We start from the raw sequence: 10,768 nt of genomic DNA, 5'->3' as shown, positions 1-10,768 counted from the left end.
GGAAATAAACAAAAATTAAAAACTAAATTCTTCAAATCTCGGCCAAAATTTATTCCCTTCAAAATATAATTTCGTAATTATTTCGAGTCTATCCAAATTATTAATAATAAGAAATGTACTTATACCGCTGATGATGTCATTTTGTCTATTTCTGTGTTTGTTTTTTGTGTAAAAAAAATAAGTGTATGGTAAAAACATGATAAAATAAAGGATATAAAAGTAACTCCTGTCCTTTGTTAAATTAAGCCCATTAAGTTAGAAAAAAAAACAAAAAAAAGGGCAGGGAGTAACCACACACACACACACACACACGCACACACACACACCGAACACACACACACACACACACACACACACACGGTTTGTTATATTTGGGAGTTTTGACCGTCAGATAAACAATCTTTTACATAATAATATAACAATAAAATTATTAATCCACTTAACTCCAATAGACACACACAAACACACACACACACACACACACACACACACACACACACACACACACACACACACACACACAACACAAGTTTAAGGGACACACTTCTTAGTCAATGGGAATAGTACTCAGGTTCACACTCCATCATAGTAGGTGGCAGTAATCAGTAATTAGAGCCATTAAACAAGGTAAGAAGAAGTTGATGAATAATAATAGAGTGAAAAAATCTAATAAATAAAATCTAATCTAAAAATAATAAAGTAATTCTTCTTCTTCTTCTTCTTCTTCTTCTTGAATGGGCCAGACTTTTATTGTGAAAGGTCTCGGTAGAACGTCCGGGTCCCCGGTTCACTCGCGGCCATTAGCTCGTAGCCAGTTGTGTGAGGGGAAACAGGCCGGTCAAAATGCAGACGTCTCTGGTGAACCTCGTTTTATTCTCGTCTCTGCAGCTGTTGTTGTCTTTGACGTGCTTTCAGGACGCTGTGGCAGCAGCGAGCGGGAAAGGTGAGTTTATATTTATGATGTTTTGAGTTAATACAACGTAAACAACGTGAGCGTCTGTGAGCAGGAGAGTCTCTGATACTGTGGCTCAGCGGTCTTTGTATGGGCATCCTGGATCACAGAGTCCGTGTCCTGGTCCGGGACATGTTAGTTTAATGAGGGTGACACTCTTTATTTCCTGTTTTTCCGGTTAACCGACTTGTTTTACTGCTTGCACCACTCCACAGACACATTTCCTTTCATTTTTAATGTTAACTGTTATTCTATTAAGATGAGACGAAACTTTATTTTCCCAGGACTTTTTTTATATGCCAAAGATGTTTAATATTCAGAATAAAAATAAATACTTCCATAGAGTTAATTTGCAGAAACATGCAATCCTAAAATGGTTGAACCGACACCAGATTGATTGATATTCCCTGGAAATAATAATAATAATAATAATAATAAAAACAATGGTGATATCTGGTTTTGCAAATAAACCCATCGAATAAATGTAAATATTTTTTGTGTGCTGATTAAATTACCACCATTCATTTGTTCCCTCGCACTTTGTTTTCTGCTGATATTGTATTTAGGGCGGACTCACCCTGTTGTAGAAATATAATACGCTGGTGTGCTCATTCTTCCTTTCCCCTGCAGGGTTTGGAGATAACATCCACTGGAGGACGCTGGATGATGGCAAGAAAGAAGCTGAGGCCAGGTGAGTTCACACTAAGAGCTGAGATATGACAAACCCATCCTGAAACCCTGCAGGGCCACCTTTTGTACAACCATTGGCCTCCTGAGGCCTAAAACAGCATCAGAATCAGAATCAGGTTTATCAGGTTTATTGCTAAGTATGTTGGACATACAGAGAATTTGACTCCGGCTTATGCTTTGCTCACAGTTTCCAAACATTTAACAGGACAAACCTAAACATAACAATAACATTAACAATAGCAGAACAATAACAGAACAACACAGAACAATAATTTAAGATAAAAAATAGAGGTAATATTAAAAATAGGTTAACAAGTAAATATGAGAAATTTAAAATAGAAAGATAAAATAAGTGTGTAAAGTAAAGTGACCAGGCTGTTATAAATATCTTTGTTATATAAAGAATTTATATTATATATATATATATATTATTATATAAAGAAACCCCCATGTCTACATTTACACTAAGAACTGGGGCATAGTGTTGTCAGTAGCTTTTACGGATTGATTCAAAGATGGGTGTCTATTTTTATTTGGTAGAGTTACTTGTTTTGTTTTTTGTGTTCAGCTTTGGTCTTGACAAATGTTTTTATGTGTTCCCATTCATAGCGGACTGCCGATCATGCTCATCATCCACAAGACCTGGTGCGGAGCCTGCAAAGGTAAAGCTTTGTTCTTTGACTGTAAAAGCCTCAGGCAGGAGTACTGGCACAGAAGCCGAGCAGTGTACCGCTGTGGATCTATTTTAGCCACTGAACACAAAAGTTAATAAAAGGAACGCAGGAGTTGCTGGTCTGCCACCGCCTCGATCGGTTAGTTTGTTTGTGTTATTGTGTGACTTGTCGGTTTTAAAGGGTTAGGAACGGACAAACCAGACCAGCAAACTCCCGTGTTCAACAAGGTTAAATGACAGTTTTTGTCAATGTAGTCTTGTGGCTTTGACAAGATCATATATTCATTTATTCATTCATCTTCAACCGCTTATCCCGGGGTTCGGGGTCGTGGGGGGGCTGGAGCCGATCCCAGCTGACATCGGGCATGAGGCGGGGTACACCCTGGACAGGACGCCAGTCTATCACAGGGCACATAGAGACGAACAGAGACAGACAACCATTCACACCTAAGGGCAATTTTTAGAGTCATCAATGAACCGAACACCTGCACGTCTTTTGGACTGTGGGAGGAAACCGGAGAACCCGGAGGAAACCCACGCAGACACAGGGAGAACATGCAAACTCCACACAGAAAGGCCCAGGCCAGGATGCGAACCTGAAACCTTCTCGCTGTGAGGCGACGGTGCTAACCACTATACTTTAATTTTCCCCAGCGTCATTTTTCAAAACCCTAATCTTGGTTCTTCATTGCAGGAAAAGCACAGGTTCAACTAATAACACGAATGAGGGCTCTGTTTTAATCAAGTCCTGAGAGTGATCCAGCATGTTCAATACCAGAACCATGAAACTAGAGCAGCTCAATCAAAGTTAGTCATCGTTCATTTTATAACTTACACCTGTGCTTTCCCTACTGTGTACTATCCGCTCCTCCTGTGTTACGACGACTATCTCCGACCAACAGCTCGGCTGGAGGAGAATGTAGTTTTTGAATAAATTAGATTTAGTTTCATATTTTATAGGAATCATTTATTTTGCTGAGTACCATTAATGATAAAACGTCCTACAGAGAAAAATAATGTTTAAATATGTGTTTATGTCCCCTATTTTCTGACCTTGTCTATATTGACTTGTATCTGTGCACAGTTTGTCACTAGGGGTGTGTTTTTACATTCCTCTCCTGAAGGAGATGTCTGCGCACTTATCTAAAATCTGATTCAAATGCAACACAGGAAAGCTATAGTTGGGATATCACTAATGCAAAAGACAGCCGCTGTCTAAAATGCAAAAGTCGGCAAAGGGACCTGAAACCTCCAGCAGCGCAGAGCGGAAACAATAAAAGCAGTTTTGTTTTTTGTATGACTTGTATATATACAACTGTTAATTGTATTTTGTGTCTTCTACATCAGCACTGAAGCCCAAGTTTGCTGAGTCCAAGGAAATCTCTGAACTTGCACACAACTTTGTTATGATCAACCTGGAGGTAAGGACATGTTGAGCGGCTTTCCCAGCAAACTGTTCATTTTTAAATCAACCCTGGTTCAATTGACCTCTTTCATGATTGTGCAAACACTAAGACACATTATTCGGTGGGTGAGGTTTGTGTGCAGGCTGGTAAATGATAACTAATCTCTTGTTCGAACAGGACGAGGAGGAGCCAAAGGATGAAGCCTTCAGCCCCGATGGAGGATACATTCCTCGGATTCTTTTCCTTGGTACGGAGGGGGTTGAGTCCAAGTGTAAACACTCCTTTGGAGAGATTGATAGCACAGTTTCTCTTCCCGAATTACAGACAGCGCCTGATCAAGTTTCAGTAGCATCTTCTTGGGATACTGGAACGCCTGAGATGTTGCACACGAAAGCAAACTACTTAAAAAGAATGTGTAAATTAACTGCAATGCATGCTGGGAAAGAACAAATAACAGGTAGAAATAGGCAACCTGTGATTGGACCAATGAAAAGTCAAGTGGCTTAAAATATCACCGGCATCGGATGTTAAATACAAGGAACACATCGTAGGAATGTTACTTTACAATGTAGAATATTAATGATACAGTGAACAGAAGAAGAAGAATTTATCTATCCTGCAACTGAGAAATTGAATTTTTTCACTCTTATTATTAATCATGTTACACACACAGGCCCGAAATACACACACATGCACAGACAGGACCTATATACATGCAATTAAGGAGAGATGTTGGAGCGAGGGGGCTCAATGCCTTGCTCAACAGCACCTCAGCAGTGCCCAGGAAGAACTGGCACCTCTCCAGCCACCAGTCCACGCTCCATACATGGTCCACACAGGGACTTGAACCAGCGACCCTACGGTTCCCAGCCAAGTCACCTATGGACTGAGCTACTGCTGCAAGCTGGACAAGCACAACTTGTGCATTATTTCAAAGCTAAAACAATTTGTGGAATAATCAGTCAATAGACAGAAAATAAATCATTAACAACTGTATAATAAACGTAAACCTCGGATGTACTGGTTCTGAATTCAAGTGCTAATATTTAACTCAAACAAAACGACGTCTAGTTGCAGCCCTATGTTGTTTGGATTTTAACTGGACCGAACCTTTTATTTGACTCTTCTTACCCACTCGCAGATCCCAGCGGTAAAGTCCATTCTGAAATCACCAACAAGAACGGAAATCCAAACTACAAGTACTTCTACAGCAACGCAGAACAAGGTAACAATCCAGACTATTCTAATGAACCTGTGGGAAATATGTTCTCCTGTGATGGAGCTCCTGGCTGTTCAGAAATGAGGATTTGATGAGCATTAAAGGAAAGTGACATGTGAGTTTAACCACGAGGTCGGTAATCACGGTGCCTTATTTCCCACTCAGTTGTGTCCGGTATGAAGGAGGCACAGGAGAAGCTGACGGGCGACGCCTTCAAGCAGGGCCACACTGGAGACGAGCTGTGATGAGGCAGAGAAGGCTATCGGGCTGTAAGGGCTACACCTCCTCTACCTGAGCCTGTGCTTCAGAGCGCCCTGTAACACGCCCACACTACTGTACACAGCAGGATCCACCTCACTAAGCCAAACCAAGCCAAGCATTAAAACCGGTGCTTGAGCATTTCTTTCTGTCCTGTACAGTTTTTCCAACACTACTTCTCAGTTTCCTGTCATCGTCTTTGTTTTAAAACCTGAATATTTGTCATCTACTGTCGATGAAATGCCATGTACTGTACTTACTTACTGTCTGTAGAGGATATAATCAACTCACCCTAGCCAAGTTAACCACTATTAACTCATTTGAGTACGCTGTTGTTGGATGGAAACTTCACATCTGGCCTTTTTGTCATTAGGCAACCATGAAATTTGATTGTCAGTGGTTTTGAGAAGTTTCACAAACACTCTGTAGACAACTTTGTAATTCCTTTTAGCCAGTAGAGTCATGTTTACACCCAACAACAATGATGCAGTACTTCATATTAGTCGAAATCAATAATCTAAACACCTACTGTGACGTGCTTCCAAAGATCCTCTACAGTATGTTGATTATATCTGTGATAATATTCACCATGTATTACAACATGGGCACTGTACTTCTGATTACTGTTATCCACAATCTTTAAAATATTATTCATTTAATCCTGTCAATTTACCTATACTTATTCAGCTATAATTGTTTTTTACCTATTCAGAGTTTGTTTTGCTGCTCGTGAAGTGACACCTCAGTTCTTTGTTAAACTCTTTGAATGAGGGATGAAAACATCGGTTATGTGTCTTGATGTATTTTATACATGCACACAGCCAAGTGTGCAAATAAAGTTTGTTGTACCGAGTCGCTCGTGAGCCGGATGCATTCATGACACAGCAGCTGTAATAACAGTATATCAAATTTTATTGTCTTTCCAACAATAGTGATCCCTTATGGTTATTCAAACAATATGCAACTGCTGCAAACAGTTCACATCAGAAGATGACACTAATCAAGTCACTATTTAACAGTGATTTAAATAGTGTGGTTACATTAATGCGAGTGCATTCATTTAAGACATTGGATTGCAATTGATCCCGTTCCAGACACAGCCTTAAGAAGGGCTTACTGAGCACATATCAGAACCATGTCTCAGTGTGAAAATGTCTAACAGCATATGATTTTTCAGGATAAAATAAATTACAGGAAACAATAAGCCTTATTTCATGACATGTTAACAGACTAAAAAACATGAGGAATGTTGGAACGTGTCGTCGAACTTGGCTAAAGGCTTTTTAAAGATAAAACCCTCTGTTCTCTGTATTCTCAGTGTCTTGACAGATGGATGAAGGGCACAGAGAAGAGATGTCACATAATCACAAAGTAAACATCAGTAAAATGAATGCGGCCGAAGCTCCGACATTCAAAAGATGAAAGGGCAATAATAAAAAAGGTTGCTTGAGAGAGAAGTATTGCTACAATCACTATAATTACACTAATTACACAATGCTGAGCTGCTATAAAGTCTTTTTACATATTAAAAAAAGTCTATAAAAAGCTGTGTGATACATCTGTCTATTCAAAATGACACAGCTCTAAAGTGTGATTAAAACAGTGATTCTTTTACAATTTAAGGTGTGCACCAACCATTTCATAACCAGTGTAATAGACCACGGTTGACTACGTTTGCTGCTCTGACAAGAACGGTGTACAAGAGGTTTGTATGACATCTGGAGTTCATCACCAACTCTTCAGTATGCAGGAGGAAGGTCCAGTGTTGGAAACTGCATTTCATGGATATCTTTACGAGATGACACGTTAAATTAAGTGAACCGACTTGGCTGAAGTCGGCGCTTTAAGACACGCCATCCAAGTGCAAAGCTACACCTAGGAAAAAAGTGCTGGTTGAGGTTTGTCCAGTTTGCTTCTGAGGATGTTAAGAGGTGAGATGGGGAAGGTGTGTGTGTGTGTGTGTGTGTGTGTGTGTGTGTGTGTGTGTGTGTGTGTGTGTGTGTGTGTGTGTGTGTGTGTGTGTGTGTGTGTGTGTGTGTGTGTGTGTGTGTGTGTGTGTATTTAGGGGGGACAGGAGCAAAACTTAAAATCTTCCCTGCTTGGCGTCTCCGATGGCCCCCCACACGTCGAAGACAAACTCATCGGGAAAGGCGAAGTCTCCGAGGGTCTCGTCTAACGCCATGGCGAATTCATCTGGGTTCTTCTTGTCGCGGCCGACCTCGACCATCGTAGCGGCTGGGGAGGATATCAGATATCAGCTTCACTGAACGACCGAAGAGCTTTTCAGGATTTCTTAGCTCCCTATTTAACCAATATTGTATCTGTTATTCAGCAGATGGTATTTTCATGATCTTACAGATGTCTACTGTCTGCCCCGGCCGTCCAATAATTAAATGTTTGCCTGGGTCATAAAAACAAACATTTAATATTTCCACACACTTCCAGCCTGCAGAGTAGAGTGGAGTGGCACGATAAAATAATATTTTGTTTACTGGGAGGGCTAATAGACTAAATCCTGAAGTAACATACAGAGATGGCTACCTGAGGCCTGAACACTTTAACTGGATATTTAGTCCACCTAATCATCTACCCTAAATTAATATTAATAAAGTCATTCAAGATGAATTACTCTGCAAGATATCAGCTACTTTCTTAACCTGCAGGTAATGTTAATAACACGCCTTAAGTATGACAAAAGGCAGAGGCAAATCGTCTCTCCGACATCTCAGTGCTGGATCCTCTTCAGCCATGTCCCAGTAAGAGTGAACTACATACTCATCCTGAATATTAACACTCACCAAGTTCAGTGTCTCTGATGCCCATGTAACTCTCCAGGAGGTCGTCCACTTTCTTTACTGCCTTCTCTTCAAATTCTGTTGGCTAGAAAACGACAAACAACTCAGTTTTCAATCAGTCACCTCCTCAGTTTTACTGTATGGCTGTAATGTGCTTGCGTAGCACTTCCCAGGATGTTGCAAATTTCATAAAAAATACGACTAGGAGATCAGTCTCATCAGTGATCTATTACTCCAGGTGTCGTTGAAGAGAGGGGGGGGGGGGGTGGTACATGTGGTTGAGGTGAGGATGTAGTAAAGAGTAAACACCAACTATTGTTTGTTTGTCTGGGGTTTGCGTATCTTCAACAGAGAGAAACTTTAAGATTAAATGTTCTTCTATGCAGTCTTCATTCAAGTGTCGACAGTTCCATGTCACACCCGGGTCTCAGTGGGATTACCTAAAGAAACTCACCTCCTCCTCTACGGTAGCTGGGCCCTTGGAGCGAAGCCTCAGAGTCCCCCTCCCTGTGCCGATCTTGTTTTCACTGGCAGGTTTGGCGCCCTTTGACCTGGGTTCAAGCATTTCTATCAATCAGAAAGGAAACAATATTATATTATTAATATACTGATGTTTTCAGCTACTCATAACCACAAGAGAAGATTATAAAAAAAATGACCTTTAATAGTTTCTATAAGCTATTCGTAGTCCTGAGAGAAAAGCAGTGCTGTCTCACCACAGTGAGCAGCCAAGGTATAATTCAACATTTTTAAAGCACACAGACACGCATACCATGCAAATGATCCTGTAAAGCAGGGGTGCCCAGTCCTGCTCTTAAGCAGGGGTGCCCAGTCCTGCTCTTGTAGAGCTACTGCCCGGCATGTCTTAGGTTTCTCCCTGCTCTAACACACCGGACTCTAATGATGATCCAACCTGTGACAAGCTTCAGCTGCTTGATAACTAGCACATCATTAGACGCAGGTGTGTTGGAGCAGGGAGAAACCTAAAACATGCAGGGCAGTGGCCCTCCAGGAGCAGGATCGGGCACCCCTGCTGTAAAGGCACAAAATTATCTCAAGTGCCGTGGCCTACATGCTGAGAAACACTGCAGCACATAAATCTGTCCAGATGTTTCTCGTTTACTGAATCCCGAAGATGAATCAATCGTGGGTCACTTATGTAACGTGTCGATGCAGATGTCTACATTTGTTTGTCACTCACCAAAGGCCTTCATGGGCTCGACCAGTTTCAGGGTGAAGGACTTGTCTCTGGGCAGCTCTTTCAGCATGCGGGCGACCTCATAATGCCGTGTCCCGACGATGTTGCGTCCGTTAATGCACTCTACGTGGTCGCCCACGCAGATCACCTTCACCCCGTCCACGACACTGCCCTCTTTGATACGCTGCCGCACAGAAGAGGTCAGTGACAAATATAATTAGAAGACGGCAAAATCACATTACACATTTACACAAAAAGAGGTTTGTTTGAAGCAACACAGGGAGAAAATATTAATCCAAACAAGAGAACACAAAATATCCTGCTGAGTCTACTGTGTTTGCTCTTTCATGTTAAAACAGATATCACTACATTTGTTTATGAGCCCACTGAGGTGAAACCACTTGACTTTCAAAATAATAATAATGAAAATGCTAAAATTGAAATTTCTGTACAAGTCTTCAAAGAAGGAAAGGAAATAAACATTTGTGATGCAAATACATCTGCTGCACTACCTTGGGGGGTGTCTGCACTGCATGGGCTTGGAAAGTGTTTCCAGTATGAATCATACTTTGCGGGTCTTTTTCTTCACAGGAAGAAAAGTTTGTATTCAGGGTTTCCAAATGTTTTCATGGACAGCATTTCAAAACTTCCTATGACCATTCACAGCGTATAACAAAAACAGAAGTGTATACTATCATTTAGTATCTGGATTGTTTATGATTTTTTTAATGTCTGAATCAGTTTTCATTTTAGATAAACACGTGACTATTTGTGGTTTTCAAAATAAGGTGTCTGCAAAAATAGATATATGGAAATCAGTTTAATAGGAATATATCTACATGTGTCCATTATAAATTGAAAATACCACTAAACTGTGAGGGAAATGTCTTTAATATTTTATTTATGGATTTATGGAAAAGATAAATGAGAACATCTCTGACAACAGACCCAAAAGCAAACTTTCTTTCTTAATCCATTAAGAGATATTCCAAAGTAAATGTCCCATATATGTACCTTAGCATGGCTACATTTCTGAATACTTGATGTGCTATAAAAACACATTGCTCCGTAATTCCTCACAATGACTGATATATTTGACTTTAAGACATTCCTGACTACATACATGCTGAAAATCTAAAATGTTCCAGAGTAAAAGTCTCTAGAAGTGTATGATTTAACTTTTCTCCCAAGAATCAGTGTTAAAATAAGTTAACAAAAACATATAAATATAATAAACCGCAATATTGAATCACAATACCAAAAAAAAACTTTTTAAAATCACAATACAATTAAATCAACACCCAAGGATCGCCAGAGTATCGCATCAGGAGAAAAGCACATCGCCCTAACCTACTCATTAGAGAGCCATGACATACTGTCACATGTCACGCTTGCCTGGCATTATTCAAACATCTCAGATTCAAGATTTATTCGAACATCATTTCAGCAAGGATAAATGAAGGGCAGAAAATTAAGAAAAATGTACGCGGAGGTAAACAGATGTCGCGCTTATTAGAGGCAGAGCTACGTTAAGTCTGCAGCTACAGGGAATACATTCGCCGTCATGTTGCAATACA

The 10,768-nt window shown here is 40.4% G+C and overlaps 2 protein-coding genes across 2 annotated transcripts in view; one reads left to right on the top strand and one right to left on the bottom strand.

Annotated features, from left to right (window-relative positions):
* The first annotated feature begins 806 nt into the window (after positions 1-806).
* On the top strand, positions 807-5,978 carry txndc12 (thioredoxin domain containing 12 (endoplasmic reticulum)). Its single transcript, XM_083927913.1, has 7 exons — positions 807-943; positions 1,583-1,643; positions 2,252-2,304; positions 3,663-3,736; positions 3,899-3,968; positions 4,863-4,946; positions 5,106-5,978. The coding sequence occupies exons 1-7, from the start codon at positions 844-846 to the stop codon at positions 5,183-5,185; spliced, it is 522 nt and encodes a 173-aa protein (XP_083784039.1). The 5' UTR covers positions 807-843; the 3' UTR covers positions 5,186-5,978.
* Positions 5,979-6,092: 114 nt separating this feature from the next.
* Positions 6,093-10,768, bottom strand: part of gipc2 (GIPC PDZ domain containing family, member 2) — a 16,928-nt gene continuing 12,252 nt past the window's right edge. Inside the window, exons 3-6 of the mRNA XM_083928948.1 lie at positions 9,195-9,375; positions 8,448-8,560; positions 7,997-8,078; positions 6,093-7,433 (exon numbers count right to left, since the gene is read on the bottom strand). Coding sequence (XP_083785074.1) covers positions 7,282-7,433; positions 7,997-8,078; positions 8,448-8,560; positions 9,195-9,375 — 528 coding nt within the window. The 3' untranslated portion in view covers positions 6,093-7,281. The remainder of the gene's footprint in view (positions 7,434-7,996; positions 8,079-8,447; positions 8,561-9,194; positions 9,376-10,768) is intronic.

Source organism: Echiichthys vipera (genome assembly GCF_963691815.1).
Source record: "Echiichthys vipera genome assembly, chromosome: 15".
Taxonomy (NCBI): Eukaryota; Metazoa; Chordata; class Actinopteri; order Perciformes; family Trachinidae; genus Echiichthys; species Echiichthys vipera.
The sequence above is the reverse complement of the archived record's forward strand: the minus strand, read 5'-3'. Positions and strand labels throughout refer to the sequence as shown.